Source organism: Notolepis coatsorum (assembly GCF_963971535.1).
Source record: "Notolepis coatsorum genome assembly, chromosome: 5".
NCBI classification, from domain to species: domain Eukaryota; kingdom Metazoa; phylum Chordata; class Actinopteri; order Aulopiformes; family Paralepididae; genus Notolepis; species Notolepis coatsorum.
In genome coordinates, this window is record NC_140169.1 from 169,361,510 (window position 1) to 169,389,078 (window position 27,569).

At 46.0% G+C, this 27,569-nt stretch overlaps 1 protein-coding gene across 1 annotated transcript in view; it reads left to right on the forward strand.

The window, feature by feature from the left end:
- Positions 1 to 27,569, forward strand: part of lrp1bb (low density lipoprotein receptor-related protein 1Bb) — a gene marked incomplete at its 5' end in the record, with an annotated part of 1,188,884 nt that overhangs the window by 822,431 nt on the left and 338,884 nt on the right. The window contains 4 exon segments of the mRNA XM_084314368.1: positions 3,954 to 4,079; positions 8,711 to 8,842; positions 24,848 to 24,982; positions 26,677 to 26,806. Coding sequence (XP_084170494.1) covers positions 3,954 to 4,079; positions 8,711 to 8,842; positions 24,848 to 24,982; positions 26,677 to 26,806 — 523 coding nt within the window.

Here is a 27,569-nt window from a genome sequence, read left to right on the forward strand (position 1 = left end):
CAGGATGAAACCAGTTGGAACAGTATCTCGTTTCCAGAGTGATACTGTTGTATGAACAGGGGTGATAGCAGAACCACGCAATACATATCTGACTACTGACAGACCATCTCCACTGCTAATACACATGCAGGGGATGATAGGTGTGTGTGTGTGTGTGTGTGTGTGTGTGTGTGTGTGTGTGTGTGTGTGTGTGTGTGTGTGTGTGTGTGTGTGTGTGTGTGTGTGTGTGCAAAGTATCCTGAGTGCCTGCTTGTGTATCTGTGTGTATATCTGTGTGTAAGAGAGCGTGTGTTTGCTTGCGTATTTGTGTATGAGTTTGTGTGAGTACTCCCACATCCATGAGAGAGAGAGAGAGAGAGAGAGAGAGAGAGAGAGAGAGAGAGAGAGAGAGAGAGAGAGAGAGAGAGAGAGAGAGAGAGAGAGAGTGAACTGGCCTTGTGTGTGTACAGATAAGAGAAGAGAGAGTTGGAAAGAGAGAGAGAGAAAGAGCGATAGAGAGAGGGAGAGATAGAGAGTTGGAGAGAGTTGGAGAGAGAGAGAAAGTGGGAGAGATAGAGTTGGAGAGAGACAGAATGAGAGAGAGAGAGAGAGAGAGAGAGAGAGAGAGAGAGAGAGAGAGAGGCATGATTAATAATAGAAGAGAGAAGAGATAAGGCAGGACAACAGTCACTGGGGATGATCTGTGGAAGCAGGGGTTTGTGTGTCTGTGTGTGTGTGTGTGTGTGTGTGTGTGTGTGTGTGTGTGTGTGTGTGTGTGTGTGCGTGCGTGCGTGCGTATGTGTAAACATAGCCATTGTATGTATTGTACGTGATTATTGTTGGTGTGTATGTGTGAAGTATCTCCAGCTGCTGTGTGGATACCTAACGGTGTAATCATCCATGTCCAAGTGTGCATCTCTACATGTGTGTGACACTAGCCTTGCCAGGCAGCCCTATATGTGTGTGTGTGTGTGTGTGTGTGTGTGTGTGTGTGTGTGTGTGTGTGTGTGTGTGTGTGTGTGTGTGTGTGTGTGTATCAGTACTGCGGCAGCCTGTGTGATTGATGGTGTGTGTTAGAGAGCTGGAGTCACAGTCATGGCTGAGAGATTCCCCATACTGCTGAGAGCAGCACTATTACTCTCTCTCTCTCTCTCTCTCTCTCTCTCTCTCTCTCTCTCTCTCTCTCTGTCTGTCTGTCTGTCTGTCTGTCTGTCTGTCTGTCTGTCTGTCTGTCTGTCTGTCTCTCTCTCTCTCTCTCTCTCTCTCTCTCTCTGTCTGTCTGTCTGTCTGTCTGTCTGTCTGTCTGTCTGTCTGTCTGTCTGTCTGTCTGTCTGTCTGTCTGTCTGTCTGTCTGTCTGTCTGTCTGTCTCTCTCTCTCTTTCTGTGTCTGTCTCTGTTTGTCTGTGTCTCTCTCTCATGCTCTCTACCTTGTTCTTTCTCCCTTTCAGTCTCTCTCAATCTTTGTAATACACACGTAAATGAACACCCCTCAGCAGACACACACACACACACACACACCACACACACACACACACACACACACACACACACACACACACACACACACACACACACACACACACACACACACACACACACACACACAAACACACCTCTCTCTCTCTCTAGCCCATTCTCTCATTCTATTTATTCTTCTATATATATAACCATTCTATTTATTCTCCCTTTTCTCTTCTCTTTCCCTTTATTCATCTTATCTTTCATCTCCTGCTTCACCCTCCCCTGTCCCTCCCTCTCTCTGTCTGTATTCTCCAGCTCCTCTCTTCTCCTCCTCCCCTGTCCCTCACTCTCTCTGTCTGTATTCTCCAGCTCCTCTCTTCTCCTCCTCCCCTGTCCCTCCCTCTCTCTGTCTGTATTCTCCAGCTCCTCTCTTCTCCTCCTCCCCTGTCCCTCCCTCTCTCTGTCTGTATTCTCTAGCTCCTCTCTTCTTCTCCTCCTCCCCTTCTCCCCATTGTTTTGTCATCCGCGCTTTTCACAATTGTGCTCCACTCTTTCTTGCTTTCCCAATGCTACACAATCACTCCATCTCTCCTCTTCTCTCTCTCCATCATCCTTCCCTCCATCTCTCTCTCCAGCCTCCTTCCCCCTCTTCTCTCTCTCCATCATCCTTCCCTCCATCTCTCCTATTCCCTCTCTCTCCCATCATCCTTCCCTCCATCTCCCATATTCTCTCTCTCCATTATCCTTCCCTCCATAACCCCCTCTTCTCTCTCCATTATCCTTCCCTCCATCTCCCCTCTTCTCTCTCCATTATCCTTCCCTCCATCTCTCCTATTCCCTCTCTCTCCATCATCCTTCCCTCCATCTCCCATATTCTCTCTCTCCACTATCCTTCCCTCCATAACCCCTCTTCTCTCTCCATTATCCTTCCCTCCATAACCCCTCTTCTCTCTCCATTATCCTTCCCTCCATCTCTCCTCTTCTCTCTCCATCATCCTTCCCTCTATCTCTCATCTTCTCTCTCTCCATCATCCTTCCCTCCATCTCCCCTATTCTCTCTCCATTATCCTTCCCTCCATCTCTCCTCTTCTCTCGCCATCATCCTTCCCTCTATCTCTCATCTTCTCTCTCTCCATCATCCTTCCCTCCATCTCCCCTATTCTCTCTCTCCATTATCCTTCCCTCCATAACCCCTCTTCTCTCTCCATTATCCTTCCCTCCATAACCCCCCTTCTCTCTCCATTATCCTTCCCTCCATAACCCCTCTTCTCTCTCCATTATCATTCCCTCCATAACCCCTCTTCTCTCTCCATTATCCTTCCCTCCATAACCCCTCTTCTCTCTCCATTATCATTCCCTCCATCTTTCCTCTTCTCTCTCCATCATCCTTCCCTCTATCTCTCATCTTCTCTCTCTCCAACATCCTTCCCTCCATCTCTCCTCTTCCACCCTCTCTCCATCCTCCTTCCCTCCATCTCTCCTCTTCTCTCTCTCCATCCTCCTTCCCTCAATATCTCCTCTTCTCTCTCCATCCTCCTTCCCTCCATCTCTCTCTCCATCCTTTTTCCCCCCATCTCTCTCCATCCTCCTTCCCTCCCATCTCTCCTCTTCTCTCTCTCTCTCCATCATCTTTCCCCCCATCTCTCTCCATCCTCCTTCCCTCCATATCTCCTCCTCTCTCTCTCTATCCTCCTTTCCTCCATCTCTCTCTACATCCTCCTTCCCATCATCTATCTTCTCGCTCTATCTCTCTCTCTCCCCCCCCTCTCTCCACTGCAGTAAGGATACAGTGATTGGTTCACAACACCACACCTACTCCACCCCAACCACTCCTCTCTCTGCCCTCCCTCCCTCCCTCCCTCCCTCCCTCCCTCCCTCCCTCCCTCCCTCCCTCCCTCCCTCCCTTTCTTCCTCCTCCTCCCTTTGTTCAGACAGCCCTTCCTTTACCTCGTTCTATCGATTAACCCCCCCCATACACAGACACACACACACACACACACACACACACACACACACACACACAGACAGACAGACAGACAGACAGACAGACAGACAGACAGACAGACAGACAGACAGACAGACAGACAGACAGACAGACAGACACAGACACACACACAGACAGACAGACAGACAGACAGACAGACAGACAGACAGACAAACAGACAGACAGACAGACAGACAGACAGACAGACAGACAGACACACACACACACACACACACACACACACACAGACAGACAGACACACACACACACACACACACACACACACACAGACAGACATACATACATACAGACAGACAGACAGACAGACAGACAGACAGACAGACAGACAGACAGACAGACAGACAGACAGACAGACAGACAGACAGACAGACAGACAGACAGACAGACAGACAGACAGACACACACACACACACACACACACACACACACACACACACACACACACACACACACACACACACACACACACACACACACACACACTAACACAGCTTATCTTGTGTGATAGGTAGGAACCAGTGCCAGCTAAACAACGGGGGCTGCTCCCAGCTGTGTTTTCCCACCTCCGAGAACACCCGCAGTTGCTCCTGCACCGTGGGCTACAACCTGCGCGCAGACCGCATGTCCTGCGAGGGTAAGGTCGCCTTTCTCTTATCTCAAAGTCAGACAACATGTTGTTTTTCCTCGCCTCGCCTCTACCATTTCAGCATTTTTCCTTTTTAATGTATTTATATATTTTTTTGTAAACACATTGCAACAGGGTTTCTACGCCCCACACGTCTAGGAGGTCTGGGAAAGCATGGCAATTGAACTTGATCATTTCCATATAGTTATAAAAAAAGTTGAAATCCAAGGCAGCTCTACAAGTTTTAAAATGCCTTTATTTTATGGCTCACATTATTTAGAGAATTTAAAATAAACCGACATGTTTCGGCCTACACAGGGCCTTCATCGGGGTGTTGATAACTACTACAACCAAACAAAACTGTGACTAATAAATAAAATAAATACAAATAAAAATAACTCTGGGAGAGACTAATTATAATGAGGGACAGCTGGTGTTAAATGATCATTTCCATGTCTTGAAAATCTTGGTAGTTCTTGGTGATTCTGAAAAAGTGGGAAAATATTGCTGTCCAGTCCTGATACACACAGGTGCACCGCACTGTCATTTTACATGTTGAGTTATTTATCATTATGGAGAATGCAAAAATAGAGTGATATGAGATAGTTAACTTTTTTTCTGAAGAGTAATCTTCAACTATGGCCTATTTGACAGCCAATATAGATACATGCCACACTTAACATCGACCAAGGTCTTCAAATCCAGTAAAGATATGAATGTCTTTTGGAATATGGAAAATGTTTAGGAACCTTGATACAATTATGACAATAGTGTGTGAATTGAGGCTTTTATGTGTCTGTATAGCTAGGCAATACAAACACTTTACTGTTTATTGTCTTTTAGTGGGATTGTTATGTCATGAAATCATGATGTGATATGATTGTACATCATTCTATTTTCTAACCTAAAGATGAGAAAATATTACTAGACATGTTGGGAAAAGGTAAGACATCTCTAAATATTTGAGGAATTATTAAATCAAATCAAATGTATTTGTAAAGTCCGCAATCACAGGTTAATGTCCCCATGGGCTGGACAACTCTTCTTTAAACAAGTCAAGAAGAAACATCACAATAAATCAAGAACAAACAAAAAAAAACACATTATTATTGAGTTTTGATGTCAGACTTTACCATGAATTGGATTATTTAAAGGTCCCGTGTCTTGCTATTCCTTTCACTATTTGGGCAATATTACACAATTGCTGTGAGTCTATGGTACACATCTGTAAGGTTACAAAAATAATGCATTGTTTTGTATTTCTAATCAAGTACTCTAAAGCAGCATTTTTCCACTTCAAGATTTCAAGCTGTTTTGGGCTGGGCTCCGCCCATAAGTGCTTTGAGTGACAGTCACCCACAGTCTGCACTGGCAGACAGAGAGAGACATAGAGAGATTGAGGGGGATACTAATACATTTCGCCGCAGGGGGGCATAATCCCACGGGACAATGCTTTGGTAACTTGTTTCAAATGACAATATATACCCCTGTGAATAGTATTGCACGGATCGGAATACGGGTGCACGCGTGCAGCGTGCGCAATGATATTTTGCAGCAGGTTGACAGTGATATGCGAGTGCTCCCGACTGCGTGTGTGTTTCCCCGAGAGAAGCTCCTGCCCCACGCGTGCGGTCGGGAGTGTGTGTGAGTGTGTGTGTGGCGCTCCTGTCCCTCTATATCTCTCCCTCTCTGTCTCTCTATCTCTCTCCCTCTCTCTCGCTCGCTCGTTCTCTGCCTCTCTGTCGGCACCCGCGTCGCGTCAACCCGTTTGAGGAAGTGTCGGTATTTCCGCTCGCTCTATTGTTGAGCGAATGGTTGCGCTACAACCATAGAGGGGCCGTTAGTTATGCAGATCAGCTCCTTGCTACGTAGGATAGTGAGTCAAATCAGAATGGCTTAGTTCACTGGGGGAGGATATTGTCTCAACTGAATTGGAGCAATCCGCCAAAATGAGAATTAGAGACAGACCCCATTGATAAAACCCCATTGCTAGAAAACAATGCTAAACACTGGAAAAGGCCATTTATAAGACAGGGGACCTTTAAAGCTGGATTATGTCTTTGATATGGCCCAGCCTGCAGGTGTTTCCCACTGGCCCTTAGGTATATCAAGTCAAATATGTATTACTCCCCAGAGGACATTATGTTTGCAGTAAATGGTAAAAGACACACAAGAAATAACCACATACAACAGCAGTTAACACTATGCCGTCCGTCCACGTATATATACTGTATGTGTTTTGAAAAAGTGCAATGTGGACCAGAGCCACGAGTATATACGTGACGAGTTGTTATTGTTTTATTCCATATTTATAGCGCTTCTTAGGTACCCGATCCACTACCAGCATCTTTTCAGATATTTGATTTTCGAAACATGCAGTACCGGCCAAACCCGCTTAGGGGTGCCATCGCTCCACTGCAGTATCATTGTGAATAATTTTTTTTTTTTAAAGTACAGTTCTGTGGGCGGATCATAGTTCCTTGATCCCAGCCGAACATCCTCCATCTTGGATCAGCTTGGCGAACGTTTTTTTCAGCGTGGAATAATGGGATTTATGATTAGCCAATGTGCATATCGATCTACCAGAATCCGATGAGTGATGAGGAAATGCTGCCGGCGATCACATGGCCTGATGGTAGGATAATATTACCCCAAATTACAGCTGGATTGGACATTGTTTTATAACGTAACGTGATTGGTCAATGAAAATGCTATATTGAACGCACACTGTATTGCAGATCAATAATAGTAATCGGCGTTCCCCGCCGCCCCCATTTAATCCATAGATGCTCTGTAATAGTCCGGATGCTACGCAGTTTGTTTTATTTCATTCGTATATATACAGCAGAAATGGCGTTTGATATAACGGCGCCAACGTTTAGCCTATTATCTAGCTCCCGGGAAAAAAGACGAGACGAAAAGTGGGATAAACCTTATATTCACGACCAGGGGCGGATGTAGGATTGTAGGAGATCCGGGGCTTAGCCCAGATAGGGCACTTTTTTATTTTTTATTATTATTATTTTTGGGCAGGCAAGGGGTGGTTTGTAGGGGTCAGGCACGACCCCCTCCACGGCAGATTTTTTTTGAATTTAATGAACCTGTACGTGCAATTTCCTGCAATATAGAGCCTTCAATCTTGACCAATAAAGCTGCTCTTTTCACTATAAAACTCAGTTAACCATAACGTAGTTATGGTTAGATTTATATATTGGGGGGGGGGTATATCATATTTTTCATATGATCAAAAAGTGGTGGAGCAAGAGCATACCTTTGCTCCCCCAAGTTCAATAGTGGGAGAGCAGAGATGCTCCGAATGCTCTTATGGCCAGGCGTCTATGATTCACTGATACAAAGTAAAATAGTGCAGTGCAATAAAATAGTTAGTAAAATAGAATAAAATAATGCAATAGTGCATTGCAATAAAATAGTTATCATCGTATTTTTTCGGGAGGCCAGTAAGGAGTGCATTACAGTAGTCGAGTTGGCTTGAGATAAAGGCAGTGATCTGGTTTTCAGGGTCCTTTTGATTTATAAATGGCCGTACTTTAGCTATGTTTCTAAGGTGGAAGAATTAAGTTTTTGTAGCCACCCCCTAGCCCCGCCCCTGTTCACGACGCTATAAAATGACAACCAACCGATGGATTTTTATTTTCTTTAAGCCATTATGAAGGCACGGTTTATGCACTCAAGTGACAATGAGAATGGACAGATAGCAATACTATAAATGATATATAAAGCTCATGGAAAGTACATTGGTTTGTTTACAATCCGCTGTCCTCTGAGGCCTAAATCCATAGGCCCCGCCGGTCGCCATAGTGTTAATGAGACAGCCAAGAAAAGAGACCCCCCCACAGTATAGTCACAGATACCAAAGGCTGTGAAAGCCCGACTCAGACTGAGCTCTGAGCTTTTCCCCCTCAGCCGCCAGTCTGATAAATGACTCAGCCCCCCCCCCCCCCCCCCACACTTTACACATTACACTTTATATATATATATATTTATTTATATTTATATAAATTATTAATCCTCCACTGCACTGTTTTTGTCCTGTGTCTGTTGTTATTGTTATTGTGGGGGAAAAAAGGAAAAATGCATACACTGTAATGCCGCAACAATTACCTATGTGTTTACACAAATGGCTAAATAAATTAATCTGAATCTAAGTAGTCAGATATTATTTAGCAGCCCAGCAACAAACAATAAGGCAAGTGAAGTGTTGTGACAACAGAACAGGCTTATACTAAGTCAATGTCAGTGGATCATAATATTGTACTCTCCCCCAAAGAAGAAAAAGGTAGTTATTTGGCTGGCTGGGGTGCACATCACACGTACGTAACTGCAAATAATGTACATTCAACACAAGCAACGCTGATAATACTGTATCACTTTGCAAAATCCATTTGTGGTGCGCATGTCCGATAGTGTGTTTGTCCTGTCTGATACTGTTGTGGACGGCCATAAATAAATCAATGCACAGGGAAACACTCTTACAAAGAAAATTGAATTCTCTGAGATCCTCGCGTCTCAGTATACACAGTTAATCCACAGACATAACACAGACGAAAGTGCATTTATATTGCTGATATATTCCTCCGCTGCAGTTTGTGGTAATGATGGACTACTCTGTCGCTCTGTAGGTGTCGACTCGTTTCTAATGTACTCCATCCACGAAGGCATCCGAGGAATCGCTCTCGACCCAAACGACAACATCGAAGCCCTGATGCCCATCACAGGAACGCTGTTTGCCGTGGGCGTTGACTTCCATGCAGGTACAGTAGGCCTACAATATGCACATGAGGGTGGATGGAACTCTCTTGAGATACTATATACAGCAATACTGATGGTGTAGTTCCTGTTGTATAAAAGCAACAACAGCCAAGATGACGTTGTTAAAGGAACACTCCAACATTTTGGGAAATTAGCTTATTTGCCATCTACCCTGGAGTTAGACAAGAAGATAAAAAAAAAATTCTTCTCTGTGCATGCGGTAGGAGTAGGAAGACGCGCACTGTTAGCCTAGCTTAGCGTCAGTCACTGGAAATAGGTTCCTCCATTAGCCTAGTTTCCAATGTCTTCCTACTCCTACTGCATGCAGTCAAGTCAAGTCAAGAGTTTTATTTGTCACGGCATACAAGTATACAATGAAATGCGGGGGGTCTTGCCCGCAACAATGTGCATAATACAATAGTAATATATAATAAGAATCCAATAGAACGACATTGTGCAATAAAACAAGTAACAAAGTAGGGCATATCGGTATATGTACATGAGTTATTTACAGAGCATGGTAGGACATGCTAGGTCCTGTGGTAGTGCAATACACTGTTAGCTACGGATGAGGCACTGGGTCTTTATGTACACTGTTATACAATGCTATATTATACAATCTCAAGTTATACTATTCTTAAAGTGACCTTTCCTTTTGTAAAGTGACCATAAGTGTGAGCATGTGCAGCATCAGTGTGTGTGTACTCATGTTAAAGTGGCTGCTAGTGTGTGAGCGTGTACAGTGTGTGTGTTGTGTGTGTGCTCATGTGTGCTTGTGTGTGGAGAGTTCAGTGTTCAAGACTCTGATGGCCTGGGGGAAGAAGCTGAGCCGAAGTCTCTCTGTCCTAGCTGCTGGTGTTCGCAGGCGTTTGCCTGACCGCAGCAGCATGAACAGGCTGTTGTTGGGGTGGTGAGGGTCTTTCATTATCCTGCAGGCTCTGGATTTGCACCTCTTGTTGTATAGGACCTGCAGGGGTGGTAGTGCAATACCCGTGGTACTCTCGGCTGAGCGCACCACTCTCTGTAGGGCCTTCTTGTCCTGTGCCGTGCTGTTTCCATACCATGCACAGAGAAGAAAAGGGTATGCATCTTCTTGTCTAACTCCAGGGTTCCCAAAATGTTGGAGTGTTAAGATACATACCTTTTTCTTCTCTGTGCATGCAGTAGGAGTAGGAAGATGCGCACCGTTAGCCTAGCTTAGCGTCAGTCACTGGAAGTAGGTTCCTCCAAGCCTAGTTCCCAACGTCTTCCAACTCCTACTGCATGCACAGAGAAGAAAAAGGTATGCATCTTCTTGTCTAACTCCAGGGTAGATGGCAAATAAGCTAATTTCCCAAAATGTTGGAGTGTTCCTTTAATTGCGATTGGCTGTTGAACTGTTAATGACAATGACAAAAACGATCCACCAATCCAACTGTCTGGCACTTCTTCCTCAGACATCTCTGACACCACCCTGAAACAAGCAGGGTGATAAACTGCAACCAATCTGGCTACAGGAAACCCCTGGATTCGTACCGTTACTTGCTGCTTTGATGTGTACCTGAGCACTGTACTGTAGCCAGTATCTTTATGCAATTATCTAGCGGTTGACGGTGATACAGCGAGTGCTGATACGAGAGAGAGCGAGAGAGAGAGAGCTCCCCCCAGTCCCATTACCTCCCACCCGTTTTATCTAGTTCTCTGTGTGAATCACGGTGTGTGTGTGTGTGTGTGTGTGTGTGTGTGTGTGTGTGTGTGTGTGTGTGTGTGTGTGTGTGTGTGTGTGTGTGTGTGTGTGTGTGTGTGTGTGTGTGTGTGTGTGTGTGTGTGTGTGTGTGTGTGTGTGTGTGAACAGCTGAAGGTCTCTGCTAAATAACTGCTTCCGCATTATTTCCACTCGCTGCTCATATAAACGTATCACAGTTGATTGTGGGCGGGCAGTGGCTGATCAGAATTCGTACACGTCACAGATCTGCGTAAATTCAAATGGCTTGGTTTAGAGGGGGAGGATCTTGTCTCATCTGAACTGGAGGAATGGGACTGAATGATAATTTCACATTTAGTCAGTGTTGGTACAACCCCACATTGCTAGAAAACAATGCAAACCACTGGAAAAGGCAATTTATAAGATAGGGGACCTTTAATGTCCAAAACTCTGAACTATCCCTTTAAGTATTTTGTTGTTAATAGTTTTTTAATACATTTTCACGTCAATATTTCTTTTTCACGTCAATCGGCTGCAGGTTTGTCTGAGGCTGGTGTGAGCTGGGTAGTGTAGTTTTATGAAATTACGACATCCATCGAAAGCCCTGGGTCTCCTATTTGATATTTATAAGCTCATATTTAGCTAATAACACTTAAAATCATTGCTAAACAAACACTGTGCTGAAAATATACACTTTGACTGATGTTTTGATAGGGTTAGGGTATTTACTCTTGGCTACACTTGAAAAAGAAACGCAACATCACTTAACCTCTTCCACCCGTGGACCGCAAATGACATTGCGTCATAAATCTGTTTGACAAAAGTAGCGTTTTTATTTTCAAACATATTCAAGTATAAACATCATAACCATGTCACAACAGCAGTTATAATGTATATTACCATCAATACGTTAGTTTACCAATAGGTTCAAGTGTTATTAGATCGATTTTACTTTTCGTTTTTCTATTGAGTTGGTCGCGAAAGTCCACCATCTTGGAAATCTGAAGTCGGGAATTGTAGTTTTTCTTTACGCCATTTTGAAGAGGACACCCACAGCTTTCAATGAGCGTTGACATTTTTTCAGAAACACCATACCCAGAAGCCTCTAAGTCCTAATGTAAGTAAATGGCTTGTTATGAATATTTTATTATTATCTTATTACTCGGGATAATAAACCACAAAACATAACGTTATTGACATATATTGAGCGCAGTTAGTTTCCTATTCTTAGCATGTCATGTACTGTAGCAACAATTAGATTTGAAAATAGTTTCAAAAAGGCGTCACTCTGGCCAGAATAAAAAACCTACTGTACATACAGTAGATTGCATTATCTGTTCTTATGCATGCCTGGCGATACTAAATCCAAATTGAACTCTGGCATTTGAAAGATAAGATTTGGCACAATCCATAAATGTGCGAATTGGCTATAATAAGGTCATTTATAAGCCTGCTATTCTATATTCTATAATAATATTTCAAATTGCATTGGTCTGGATGGGAGAATTCAGTACTGTTTCTACAAAACCTTCTGTTTAATCATCTTCCCTTTATTCATTTCCTTAGATTTTTTACACGTGATCTCAAGAAGGAACTGAACGAGATCAGTGGCAGTTTTTCATGTCTGGTCATTTTTAGCATGGTGTTATTCACTGTCAAAGATGCAAAAAAAAGGGAATACATTCACTGACGTCCATAGATGTCCCTAGATACCAAAAACATGCAAATGGACCTTGTAGAATTGGAGCAATATTCCATTTACTTTTAGGTATGTATTTTAGGCGGAATTTCTGAAAATAGGGCTCCGGGCTTAAGAGGTTAAGACTTAAAGCTGTATTTGCTAAGATCGCACACACACACTCTCTCTCTCTCACACACACACACACATTTCAATGGTAGATTAGTCTCCCTCATTAAAGCAGCATTGTCTGAGTTGACACAAGCTGTCATGTTTCAAAACACACCCGCTCTCCACCTCTCCTCCCCACTGGAGCAGATTGGGGGTTAAGTGCCTCGCTCGAGGAAAACATCAGTGGCACTCGAGGCTGGCGAGTGGGGAGAGCAGTTCTATTTCATTCTGGCTCCACTCAGTGTCAGTCTGCACTGACTTCACTTCGTGCACGTGCACTGAATAAAAAATTCCACAATGTACCTTTACATCCCAACATTCGTCTGGCCACACCCATATCCGCTTACCTTCATAAGCAGGTGTGCGGTCACCTACTCGCCTCCTTCTTCACTTTCACCACAAGGAAGTGCCTTCGGTAGATCCCACACTTGACGAGGTTGTTAGCTGAAGAAAGTTGAGACGTGTTTACATTTTTTCTTGCTTTTTTCTTCTCTCATATATTTCGAAAGAAAAGAGTCATAATGTCTACTTCGGAGGGTCGCGCTCGCAACGCCACTCTTCACCAGCGGTTCTCCATCGCCGCCTCTGTCGTGCGTCTTGGAGCGGGGTTGAGGCCTCTCTCGTGGTCGGCAGCCACGCCCGGTAGGCGTCCGATGGGTAGTTTGCTTCTCCAATGAGCTGGTGCACCAGTGCCGTCTCCTGTTCGATGGCCTGGTTCCGGCTCTGGTTCCTCTGCTTCCGGGGAGTCGTCCGCTATTGGGCGGCCGGCGCCTTTGGTTGCGGGGGATTTGAGACGCAAACTTTTTGCGTCAGTTCGCTCCCGTCGCAAGATGGTGGCTTGCAGACGCGAACGGCCTGGTTTTGGTGAGTTGCTGGAGCCGGATGAGGATGCGTCTGTCTCTACATGGCCGATGGAAACAGAGGACTACATGATAGAGGCGGACAGGTTCTTGTTTGAAGGCCCGGTGGAGACATGTCTCCCGCCCGTCCAGGTAACACTGGAGGGGGGTGAGATGTCTCCTTGGGGTTCCTCGTCCGCAGATGTTGGGTTAGAACCTCCGACTCGGCGGCGGGATGCCCTGCTATCAGCCACATCAGAATGTGGCTCCTTAACCAGTAGTCTGCTGCATGTGAGGGACGCGGGCTCGGAGGGGGAAAGTATGCAGGGGGAACTGCATGCTTTGTTCCCCGAGCTCATGGCGGCGGCGGCAGTCGCAAATGGCGTGCCGCTGCCGCAGCCACTGCCTGTTCCTGTCCCTGACGATCTCATAGGTCATCTATGGCAACGTCGCCCGGTGAGAGGGGTGGACGTTGTCTACCCATTTTTCCCTTCAATGGCGGCCTACGTCCGTCAGGGCCGCGTGTATCACTTCCGCAACGGATTTAGTCGGATTTCGGTTTCCGGGTTGGCCTGATTGGCCGCGACGGCCACGTGACACGCCGTGGCACGCCCCCGCGGCAGCGGCAGACTCGGCAGGCTTGCCGCTGCGCCCTGCTGAGGCGCCACGCTGGAGTTCACTTCCCCTTTCACATCACGCCACGCTTATGCTGTCTAGCACAGTCTCTAACAGTAACAGTAGTCTGACCAGTTTGTTTTGTGATGTTTGTAATCTTGTTTTTAGCGCCTTTGAGGTGCTTTGGTACCATGAAATTAGCCATTTAGAACTCTTATTTCATTTTATAAATAATAAAAAAAAAAAAATTAGAAACACGGGTCTCTTGTCCATTGATGGATATATAATGGATATATTTTGTCTGGCACAGTGGTGTAATGGTTAGTGCTCATTCCTGTCAAGCGGACGACCCAAGTTCGAAACCCCGTGTTTCTAATATTATTTTTTTTGGAATATAATATTAATGACTGTATACGCAAAAGTAGCCTAGTTTTAAGATAAAATATTATAAATCTACATGCATTGAGGATGTCATTATTTATATAGCTCTCAAAGTGCACCAGATTGAAGCATTTACATCGCAAAAAAAAAAAAATATTAGAAAAAGGGGGGATTCGAACGCGGGTCGTCCGCATGAGAGGTATGAGGACTAACCATTACACCACGGTGCCAGAAAAATTAAATATCCATTATATATCCATTAATGGACAAGAGAGCCGTACGTCGGCCGTCTAATGAAGTTAGATTTATACAGTACACTTTGACTGCTGAATTGACACGTTTAACTTATTCATTCTTTAATTCAGCAACATTAATGCATACAGTCTGTAGACATACAGTACTGTAGGACGTTGTAGCATCCTGTATGAATGAAGTCACCAGCTGTAATCGAACTGAATGCGGGAGCTCCTCCAATGAATGAACAAAAAGCCGGCGTGTTGGGCAGTTGTCACCAGCTGTATGAGAGCGACAGGTCTTAACGGTTTAATTATTTTATTCATATGTACAATGTTCGATGCAGAATAGAAGTAACTGAGTTACCATACAATATACTATGCAATGTACTAATATACAATACGGCTCACTTTTCCCACTTCAATGACAGAACTGCTGTTTAATAATATTGTCGCGTTGTGGAAAGCAGGATGAGAGAGCGTAGATTTCAGTGTGTATCATTTAATCATTTATCATTTAACATTTGAAAGGCATACATTGTTTGGACAGCATAAGCGTGGCGCGATGTGAAAGGGGAAGTGAACTCCAGCGTCTCGCCACAGCAGGGCGCAGCGGCAAGCCTGCCGAGTCTGCCGCTGCTGTCGCGGCCAATCAGGCGAACCCGGAAACCGAAATCCGACTAAATCCGTTGCGGAAGTGATACACGCGTCAGGGCCAGGTGGTCTCCCACATCATGGGCCTTACTCCTGCCTACGTGCAAGTCACGCGGGTGGTGGGTTTGGTAGACGGCATGAAGGAGGGCGTGCCACGGCTTGATAGGCCGATGGCGGCACTCCTTTGTCCTGAGGTGGTGTGGGAGCCGTTACGGAAGCCGGTTCCCCAAGGGAAATCGGCGAGGCGGTTGGCGTTTTGGAGCGACCAGTCATTTATCTCCGGGACACAATCTCTAGCTGCCACTTCCAACATCGCGCAGCTGGCGAGATTCATGTCCAGGATATTGACGGGCGGCACGGAGCTGACTGATTTACAGCATGATCAACTCGCCCAGTCAGCAGGAGCCATCCTGCATCTGATTCAGCCGCAGGCTATAGCCGCTGGGAAAGTGCGCGCCCTGGCCACTCTGATCCAGCGCCACCTTTGACTGGAGCAGGCGCGTGTGCCAGAGAAGAAGAGGACTCCACTTCTGACAGCACCCCTCTCCGAGGCTGGACTATTCGGGTCGGCACTGCAGCTGATGACCTCAACCTGCAGGGAGATGCAGGAGGAGCGCTCCGTGCTCCAGCCTCATTTCCCCCCGCCCGATGTTGCCGGTGGAGTCAGACGGCCGCCGCGTCGTCGAGGTTCCTCCGCCGTGGCCGCCGCTGCTACCACTGCCACTGCTGGACCTTCTGCGAAGAAGGCCAGGAGGAGAGAGGGCGCCTCCGCCACTGCAGCCGGCCCATCTACACCCGGAGGTGACGGTAGGGATCGTCGAGACCAGCCGCCAATCGTTTACGTCCCTCCGGGGCTCCACGGGGTGGAAAGCCCCGAGCGGCTTGTGGCAGGCGTCGCTAAATTCATTGACCTTTTCCCTCTGTGGTCCCCCCCTGTTCCCTTCCCGGCCCCTCTATGATTTTGTTGGAAAATAAAGAGTCCCTCCTAAAGAGGGACTGTATTTTTTGTTAACAAACTGTTTGTTTATTCACCAAACATATGATGGGGATGCAACGTGTGAATCTTTCGCTAGTATGGGTTTGATAGGAGGGCTAGACGTTACTTTCATGTTAGAGCTTAAAGCCCAACCTCTAGGTTAAACCCTACTGATCAATTATGGGTAGTTTACATCATTGGTATATAATTTCATTATTTATTTTTTTCCATTTGACACCGGAAATGCCACTCTGAAAGAGTTAAAAAGGTCCACGCACGAATAACATGCACGCGTGAATCAAAAAAGCTTATCAAACGCCGACGTCACAACAGGTCAACAGGACAACAGGTGCATATTAATGAGCCGAATCTAAAAGCTTATCAGACGCTAGCACCTAGCACGGCCGTGACGTCACTCCAGGAAACGTATGCCTTATGTCCGTCCGGGTCATAGTACTAGATCAATGGTGGCTCACTCGGTGCATCACAGTTAGCCTATATCTCCGCCGTCCCTGCTACACGCAGTCGGGACCACTACACTCACTGACGTTAGCCTATAGCCCGCCGTCCCTGCGGGTGGTTCTCTCCTCTTTGTGTGCCCCCGTCCCCGCGGAGGAGCTTGTGGACTCGACGGCGGCGGCGGCCGCGGGGCGCCGGAGCCCGCAGCGCTAGTTAGCTCATAGCTATCGTGTAACACTAGCCTTTGCGGGCTCGGGCGCCCTGCGGCTGCCGCCGCCGTCGCGTCCATGGCCCCCCGGCAGGGCACCCGTGGGGACGGGTCGGGGTGTACAGAGAGGAGAGAACCATTTTGGGTCGGCCGTTCATGCCGGCCAGCGAGCCGGGTGTCGGGATATGTTGTTAGCACAATAGCTACCAAGCTAAGCTATGTTATCTACTAACGTTATAAACACAATATGTGTACAACGACACAATGATTTACATTATTACAAATATGGTAACGTGGTTGTGGCTTTTACAAATAGTGGTTAGCTTTAGAGATGGATGGATGGCTATAATCACGGAGCAATAGTGAGGTGAAACAGATACATTTCCATTCGGCTAGTAGTAGCAAGCATATATCTATGGTAGCAAGGCTCTCTGCCTGCCACTAGCTGTGTGACTCTCAGCGCCCCCTGGTGAGCCCCCTGTTGTCCTGCACCTGTTGTGACGATCATTCCGATTACACACGCACGTTATGAAACCATTGATTAAAATATGCACGTGCGTGGTGATTGTGTTGGGCAGACAAAATGTTTGATAAAAACACTAAAACTGGGTCAATTTCAATACTTTTTTCCCCCTTCTTCATGAAAGCCACTGTTGGCCTAGTCCACATTGTTTATTGAACAAAAATACAACGTGGAGGTTGACCTTTAAGCAAGGCCTGCAGCCTACACTCGGTTGAAAAAGCGTTTTTTCTGCCTCGACCTGAATCTCCACATAAAGGTAGAGGTTAGTTGCGTGCTCTGTTGCTTAAACAGTGATATTGAGCTGCAACACTATTGTGTTGGTTTGCAGTAATGGTCGTATGAAAACGTACCGCGGCTCGGCCGCTCTCTCTATCAGATTTTTTTCTGTGTCTTACAACATAGATACGGGTGTCGGGTTCACACACACACAACTTGGCCTTGCTATAAACCCTGTTCACAGATGTGTCTGTGGCTAGCGTGCATTTGAAGGTATCATATGGCTGTTGTTGTTGTCATATGCGAGGGTTGGGCTTGCGAGGGGGTACCGGATAAACCCTTCCTTCCCTCTTCTGATTGGTCAGGGGGTTTCTGGGACTCTCTTTTCATTCGGTCAGGGTCAAGCTGTTAGGCAGCTTGGCACGGGGGGGGGGGGTTTCCCAGACTCTGCACCTATCACAGGCGATTGAGTCTTGGGTTTCCCCCGTCATAGCAAACGTCACTAGGCACGTTTCTATTGGACGACGGCTTCCGTGAGTTTAGACCCGTATGTAGGGTCTGTTGTTGTCAAGTTGTCGGGGCAGAGCGTAGGAACTTACTGTTCTACTACGCTCGATATACGTGTAACTTGAGTCGTTGGTCACATGACTCAATTTTACCGTGACTTTTCAATCTATGGCTCACGTGGGAAGTCTCTCTGAGGAGTTCCGTCTCTCCTCTGTGGTGAGGGTGGCGGGATGTAAAAATGTAAAAAAAATTACCCTCGGCTGCGTCACGTGGGATTCATGTCAGTCGGTGTTTCTTTCTTTTTTAATAAAAAAGAGTGGAGAATATGAAGCACGACAACCTTCTTGTCGTTCTCCCAGGTGCCTTGAAGGATCAATGTGGGGTCTGGTTAGACTGTCCATTGATATGTTTTGGGTCCCGACGCATACATAGTGCTGGCTCGGGGTGTTTCTGTTAAGAATCATGCAGGAGGCTAGTACGCCTTGGTTGCTTGTTATTAAAACAGCGTTTTTATAGGGCAACTGGGATGGGGGATTTTTTCCTCTTCCGAGAGCCTGTTACTGGGTCTCCACGGATTCTCGTTCATATCTGGGGGATGTTAACGGAATAGATCAGAACATAGGTAGAGGGGTCTCACGCCCTTGGGGTGGGCCACTGAGCGAGGTATAAATAGGACCGTCTGGGTGGCGCCCTCTTTTCATGTTTTAGATCAACACGCATACCTGCCCCCTCTCCTGGAGTGGGCATGTTGGCGTGGTTAGGGCAAGGGACTGGTTCTGGTCGCGCTGGTCGAGGTCAGTTAACCCGTTGTCCACCGGGGATGCGGATCTGCTGTTCTGGTACCCTGAGGGACTTGTGCTTTTTTCGGGGGTAAAAATGCCGGGTCGGCCCGGGTGTCACAGGGTTAGGCGTTATGGAGACCCTTTGTTGGGTACATGTTGTACCTGGCACTATTATAAGGGGCTGGTTCTCCTTTCTTTCGCTCCTCTCTCACGCATGGCAAAGAGGGGGCTGTTGGGGTGGTCTTCTGGACCTCCTCTGGTAACCCTGTGTGCTTCCCGAGCCGTAGGGCCCGGTCCGAAGTAATGTTTCGTTGAAACCGTAGGCCTGGGATAACCCTTTTTTCTTGAGGGGTTATAGGAACAACCACCGTATGTGGTACCAAGAGGGTGGTTGATTCCCTGGTGTGTTGGAGCAGAGTCAACTCCCGGGTTACCCGGTTGAGTGTGCCCCTGCACGTTCATGACGTCTGCCAATCGTGTCAGCCTTCTCTGCCTCGACCCCTCTGGGTGGGGGGTTTTGATGGAGGCTTTGTCATGGTGCGCAACAACGCCAGCATACGCCCCTTCCGCCAGGGGGGCTGTTTTCAGTTGATCCCTTTGGCGCCTGTCTCGTCCGCAGTGCTCCAGGCTCGGGTCTACAGCCTGCTGCCTGGTTCCCCGGTGCGCTGCCTGCTTCCGTTGGTTAACTTTTGAAAGCTTTACGGCCATGCTGACTGCCTGTGTTGCAGGGTCAGTGTGCCAGGCAGTGTACTAATGGGGGGAAAGGGCCCGCTCTTGGAGGGGCCCTGTCCGAATACGCTGGCGATGTGGGGGGCGGTGTCACTAAGTGACCGCCTGGTGGGGTCTTGGTGCCTGGCGTCATTGACCTCTCCGGGCCCCCCTTTTTCCAGGGGATCCAGTCCCTTCAGTGGGTCTGGGTCTTCCTTCGCGCTCCGCTGCTACGCCCTTGCCACGGGGTTGAGTTTGCTCTTGACCCCGTGATTTTGGGGGCAGTAACAAGGGTTGTTCCTTCCGTTCGTTCCCTGGTGGCATGCGGGTTGTGCGTGTGCGTAGTCGTGGGGTCAAGCCACGATCTGCTCACCCTGTGTGTTGAGTTGCTTGAGTTCCTCTTCGCACGGTCGGATCCGTCTCCCTCCCGTCCTCCAATAGGGAGGGTATCCTCCATTAGGGAGGGTCGGGGGGCTCGGTCCTCCCAGGTCTGATGGTTGTGGGGGGCCTCAGCGGGGTACATTTGTCGAGCTTCTGGCTTCCGCTCAGCTCCTCTTGTGCAGACTGACGCTGAGCGGAGCCAGAATGAAATAGAACGTAAGGTTATGTATATAACCAAGTTCTATGAATTCTGGTGACGCTCAGCATCAGGACGCCACTGCGGCCCTTGATCTCACCTTGTGGTGAAAGTTTGGGAAGGAGGCGAGTAGGTGACCACACACCTGCTTATGAAGGTAAGCGGATAGGGGTGTGGCCAGACGAATGTTGGGATGTAAAGGTACATTGTGGAATTTTTTATTCAGTGCACATGCACGAAGTGAAGTCAGTGCAGACTGACGCTGAGCGTCACCAGAATTCATAGAACTTGGTTATATACTGTAAGGGACCAAGCAGCCAGACAAGGAGGACACAGTGGTTTTGTCAAAAAATAAGGGTTTTATTTTACCCATTTCAAAAACATCATTTAAATATAACATAAATGGTCAAAATAATATAGCAGGACAAAAACAGACCTGAACAGAACGGAAAACTACACACAAAAGAGAACTCAAACTATATATAGGTCCTGGCCAGACACATAAACATAGGCAGGCTAATTGATTAATTAATATTTGACTCTACTATCTTAAAAATGCACATTAATCACATAAACAATAAACAAACATATAACATATCTACCGAACTAAACAACCAATAATCTTAAGTAATAAGGAAAATATATATAATAAACTAAATCACAATACAAGGACCCCCCCCCCCGACATCTCCTGTGACATGGTTTGGTCCACCACCCCCATCCGGCTATTTAGGGTGGACCAGTTGCAATTGCTCTGTTTGCCCAGAGTTAGGACGGCTGGCTGTAGAGTTGAAGCAACCAAACAAATGATAAGGGTGAGGGAACTAGTTAATATGTGCGGGTGCGGCGCACAGACGCATCTGTCACATATACATAACCTTACGTTACTAATTTCCCCCACCCAGATTCCTGCTACCGGCTCAGGGATCAAACCTGCGACCCTATGGTAACCAGTCTGCATCTGCCCAGAGCATCTGACATAATGTTGTGCATTAGTACGAGGAAAATGGCAACATAATTGACCAGCCTTGTGTTGATCTTAGTCATTAGCATTAGGTCTGAATTAAATCTTCTAAAAAACACATACTGTACAGTACTGTACCACTCTCAGGATTTGTGACCATTGAATATCTCCATCAGTGCAGCTCTATAATATATGGCTTGGAGACAAGCCAGAGTTGGCAACATACATACAGATACACACAAACCATCCCGTCATTTATACCACGGTCCGGGTGAATACTCCTTTCTTGGCCGGCAGTTATTGCATTAAACCCGTCTAATGCACACGTAGTTGAGCTCAAGTGTAATCACCGTTCTAAATTCATCCCAGCCTATAAGCATGCAACATCAAAGAGCGCAGCTGTCAAAGCTTCACTCGTTATCAACTGCGGTGAAGCACAATTAACTGACTTATCAACTTGATAAACCGGAATAAGACTGAGAAGGAAAACACACCAGTGGCAAAGTGCAAAACGTTGACCCAAAATTAGCAAATGCTTTTATTTGATATTGTTGGCAAATGACAAATAGTGAACTTGTGGTGGCGCCTTAAGCGGTTTTAAGGCACTTTGCGGAGGTTTGTCGCCTCCATGTCGTGCCTTAACTCATTCACGGCCAGCCGTTTTATCCATCCTTGTACTGGGCCACGCTTTAAAAGATAGGGATTTTCACTGTGTGTCGCTGTGTTTGCAGGGCTATATCTATATTCTATATTATAGCTATGGAGACAATACTATATGGCTCATTTCATTTGACAGTAACTATCCCTCATCCAACATGTGAAAAATTATAATTTTTTTCATGAATTTGTTTTTTGCGTGTTATACCGTGGTGAATATTATATAGTTTCAGAGTGATCCTGGCTAATTCCTGGTAACTGCGTTATGGAGCGATATGTGAATTTAGCTAAAAGCGTTCGTGTTGCTCGCCTGGACATGCTCCTGTTTCCAAATCAAAGATATATAATAGGTATTATGTTTCATCATGAATGCATGAAATGGGGGGGGGTAGTTTTTTGATGCTTTGATAGCCAGCAACGGCATTCGTTTTGAATACTACATACGTTGATCGGCTGGATCGATATGAAATCATTGTAGGATCAAGGTGGAATTGACGTCAGATAGCCCTTACCTTTGATCGGGGTTATTCCAAAAAGAATATTCCAATTGTCTGATCGAGATTTCCAGTATTGATGTCGATCGTGTCCCTGACATGAAGTGGCACAAGATATGCCTCGTGTGCTGAACGTGTTTCAAAGTGCTCGGATGAAGCGATTTACTTGGCTTGGTCTAAATTCTCCGCCCGGACGACATTAGATTAAAATAAAATAAAAAAATGCCAAAACCTGACTATACTCGGGTATGGCGCTCAACCGCTGGCGAGATACCCCGATTTTACTCGGGTATGGCGCTGAATGAGTTAATGATAATAATAATAATAATAATAATAATAATAATAATAATAATAATAATAATAATAATAATAATAATAATAATAATAATAATAATAATAATAATAATAATAATAATAATAATAATAATAATAATAATAATAATAATAATAATAATAAAATATATTATAATAGTAATAAACAAGCACATTTCACACAATTATTGCAGCCCAAAGTGCTTCACAGCAGGGATGTAGAGACAAAATAGACATAGGCATCAAATTACCATAGAATTGGCATAATTGTAGATTAATTAATATAATTGATATTAAAATGAATTGTCATTAATTGTATCTCTCTTGGCGTGTGACCACTGAATATAACGGTCCATGCAGCCTTAATGTATGGTGCTTGAAAACAACCCAAAGGTACACACAAACACACATACACACACACACACACACACACACACACACACACACACACACACACACACACACACACGCACACACAGATAGTAGGCAGCAAATACTGTATGTTTAACGTGTGAGGCTATTGTTTAGAAATTACCTAACGATGAGATGCTTGAGATGCTGTCAGGGATCGGTCAGTCTCAGGGGATGTTTGTGAGGAATAGCCATGTTTGTGGAGATTAACTGGTTTTACCACACATACAACTTAGAGGCCACAGTATCTATGTCAACGTATCATATGCATTTTTTTGCTGAGCTAATTTAACAGCAACACCAGCAGTGCATTAGTATGGGCCAGTGGCGTCCCATGTGTTATACCGTGCGTTGCCCCTAATGCATGACGATCATGTAATCAAGCTAGGGGCTGCGAGCGAGCGAGAGAGAGAGCGAGAGAGAGAGAGAGAGGGGGGGCAAGGTCTTTGTTATAGATGGGCAGCTGTAACCCTCTTGAATAATGGTCGGTCGACGGGGTTGCATAGAGCACAGCAGATGAAAGACTAATAAGGTGGCATTAAGCAGAGCCCCAGTGTGAGTAACACACAGCCATTTCCTATGTAGCCTCTAAAGCCTCCCTGACACAATGCAATTCCCAAGATATTGTATCAAATGAAGGTGCCATACACATTGTAATGCACAAACCCAATGGCTCGTGCCGGCATTTGTTATATCCTCGACTCCTTCTGCATAATTCATAATGATAAATATGGTAGATATATTTCGAAGACTATGAATATAGTATGGGCCAGTGGCGTCCCATGTGTTAATACCGTGCGTTGCCCCCTAATGCATGATAACAAAAACCACTATGTGAAGAAAATCAGTAGCTGTACACACTATAATATACAAACACAGACGTGCAGGCATGCACACAAATACACAACGAGCACGCGAGCGAAAAGGTGCACAGCGCAGACACGTGTCACCGCACACGCCAATTGCCCACACGTTCCTTACTGTACGATAATGAGCGTCCCTTGTCTCTGAGATGGCGAGGTGTCACGGGGTGGCAGGAGAACGGGTGAAGAGCCCTGTCAATTTACACAGAGCGATCGTTGTGAGTCCCTCTCTCAGGCAGGAACCACCTGCAAGCGCCTGCAAAACTCGCCGGGACCCCGAAGGTCAACAGCAATCTTGAAGTGTGACCGTGGGTTTCAGAGGAAGTAACGCGAGTGAGTGCTAAAATTAGACACCACCGAGGTACAGAATGAGGTTCTGCGATTCACCCCCCCCCCCCCGACACACACACACGCAACCCCCCGTTATTGCTCAGTACAGGTGAAGATGCAAATGCAGTGGCTAAGCTCAGCCAGAAGCAGCCGATGGCTCACGCATATCATTTGCATGTCATTAAGGCAGCCTGTCGGAGCGTGAAAAAAAGATGAAAGGCCTCCAGCTGGATGCTGTCACATATGAGATATGTGTTAACAGAGTGTGAAGGCAACGTAAACAGGAGAGTGCAAATAAACATATAGCGCCGCCTAACCTCCTAACAACCTGCACGGGGGCCCTGGCTGACAGGCGAGGCGCCGAGATCGCTCTTGAAAGAGACCGGACTAGAAATGAATGACTCACTGTTTCACGCGCTTATGAAAAAGGGGCCGTAAAATCAAGAGAGGACGCCGTAACGGCTTTACAGACACCGTGTTCTGCATAAGGCAATATATTCCTCAATCAAATCTGGTCAACGATTACCTTTTTCCCCCCCTTGCCGCGCGACGTGAGCAAGGAACCGTGCGGCGAACGTGTTGATATTCTCGGCATCATGCTTCATATTATCTCCCCCCCTTTTGGTGAAATGATCCGTGTGGCTGTAAAATGCGGTTTCATGAGCTGTGTTTTCTTTTTTTTGAGGGCCACATTTGCAGCGGCTCATTCATCATCCTGTTTCACTCGGCGTCACTGTGCGTCGCTGTGTGTCCTCTGTTCCACAGGAAATGACACAGTGTATTGGACCGACATGGGGCTGAACAGGATCTCGCGGGCCAAACGGGACCAGACGTGGCGAGAGGACGTCGTCACCACGGGCATCAGCAGGGTGGAGGGCATCGCGGTTGACTGGATTGCCGGTCAGTAGCTACCGTGGCTCTCTGGGAAACAGAGTCTACTGTGTTGCATGGCAATCTGTATAGTTAGTTAGTAGTTCATGGAGTCTACTAATGTAGTAGTATTTCATGGAGTCTCTTGATGGCGTAGTAGTGTTTCATGGAGTCTACTCTTAACATAGTATTTCATGTAGCCGCTGGATGGTGTAGTAGTATTTCATGGAGTCTACTACGCACATAGTATTTCATGGAGTCCACTACGCACATAGTATTTCATGGAGTCTACTACGTATAGTATTTCATGGAGTCTACTACGCACATAGTATTTCATGGAGTCCACTACGCACATAGTATTTCATGGAGTCTACTACGTATGGTATTTAATGGAGTCTACTACGCACATAGTATTTCATGGAGTCCACTACGCACATAGTATTTCATGGAGTCTACTACGTGCATAGTATTTCATGGAGTCTACTACGCACATAGTATTTCATGGATGATGAAGATGAAGATGATGGAGTCTACTAATGATGTACTGTAATGCTCTGGGAGGTAATAGCAGTATGGCAGCAGTGCCATCTTCGATTGAGTTGGTGTGAAAAATGGAGCAAATTATAGAAAATTGGATCGCTGCTTGAGTCTTGTGCCCGACCCCCTCGCCAATCCCCCTACCCACAGCTCCTTATCTTGTGACAGTAATGGCTTTTTTCTACCTGGTTCAGTGAAATGCCTCTTCTACGTCACCAGGAGGGAGTGTTTGACACAATGATTGTGGGTTGAATGCTTTCAAGGAGCACACAGCGACTTTTAAATGGAAACATAATGTTGTCAGAACGGTTCCCCAAACCCTAAGCAGGGAAAAGGCTTGTCTTGTAACTGGAATACACATGCCTTTCTTCGGACAAGAAACCATAGGCCACATCACACTTACATAACACCTTTCAGAAAAAATACTGATAGCGGGGGAGGGGGGATTGTGTGGTTAAAAAAAAGAAGAGGGAAAGCACTTTGGCTACTTCCTCTTGGGTAGTTAAATTTGTTATTTTCATGCACGGACGTCTCTGTAAATTGTCGTGTCTTCTTGCTGGCAAACAAGACGACAATTGTTTTCAGTGATTGGACACTCCAGACCTACCGTTCCCGTTGTACGCGAGCTTGTCCATCCTGCTGTGTGGAGCCAGGTCCTTTCCATTCCTCAATTACGCCCACTTCTTTCATTGGACCAAACGTTTGATAGAACTAATCTCGTAGACCGTTCACATTTTCACCCCGTAAAGACGAAAACAACAGGTAGCGTTAATGAGCTGAATGGGAGAACAGTGTTTTGTCTCCTTTTGGACCACCGACTTCTTTTTAGAATATAAATGCTCTCCCGAGAGTTTAGCCGATGGGGAAGAGCCTTGACTTTGAATCAGGACTGAATTAATGCCGCGGTAGGGACACTCAAGTGACGCCAAGCTTCGAATCAGGTTTGTGCGCAGCTTCCAAAGGGGACTGGAGTCCCTGCCACTTTGCCCTGCCTTAAAGAAAATGTCACCTTTGAAATGTTTATATATACGTATTGTCGATTTTAGTTTACCATCATCTCCATGTAAATGGAGCAGAATAGCAATACAAAAAATGTACCCAATTAAAAAAGAAATACATAAAAAACATTAAGATGAGCAATGAGACTATTACGTTTACACGTCTCGCTGCGGCTTCCTCCCACACAGGAAATCTTTATTGGACGGATCACGGTTTCAACCTGATAGAAATATCCCGCCTTGATGGCGCGTACCGCTCGGTCGTCATCTCCGAAGGACTGGACCAACCCAGGGCCATTGCCGTCCACCCACAGAAAGGGTACGTATGTGACGATGCGCTAAAAGGGCTTACATCATTTGGTGGAAAGTAAACGTCATCACTGGAGACGTCTCCTACCATTGTTTTGCCTGGCGTTGATTGAAAAATACAGATTGTTCTAAGTTCTGTATTGATTGCTTTGATACATTTGACCGCATATCTTCCTATAGTCTTGCAAGTCGTTTGGTGTCTATCTTCACTTATATTCACTTTGTTGTACCAGTTTATTTTTATTTCAGGTTGCTGAACCTTGTGGCAATTAATATATATATAAGTTGGCATTTATAGCTCATTCTCCCTGTAACAAATACACCAGTAATTGTAAAGGAAAATAACCTGCTGGTTTTGGGTGTTTTTACACTCGGTCCGTTTCAGCCTCACAAGTGGACTCAGAACAGGACTCAGCATTTATTTTTTGCTCATACACTCCAAACGGGCCCAGAATCCCAAAAAGCAAACCGAGCGCGTCACACGTTGTGATGTTCACAGTAGTTATTGCGTGATATGCATGTTGAGTGTTCAGTAGAGCCTCATTCCTCCAAGACAAAGACACTATTTTCAAACAAAACTGTAGGCTAAGAGATAAATAATGGGCTACAGCAACTGTCAAATTACCTAGTCAATGTCATTATTCAAAGGTTAGAAGTGTCATGGACACACTGGAGTCCATGGCAGTCCAGCAATCAAGCTCAGGGTCATTTTAATGACTGTACTGCACTGAACACTATGCTGCAGTGGTGTTACACACAGCATGTAAATGAAC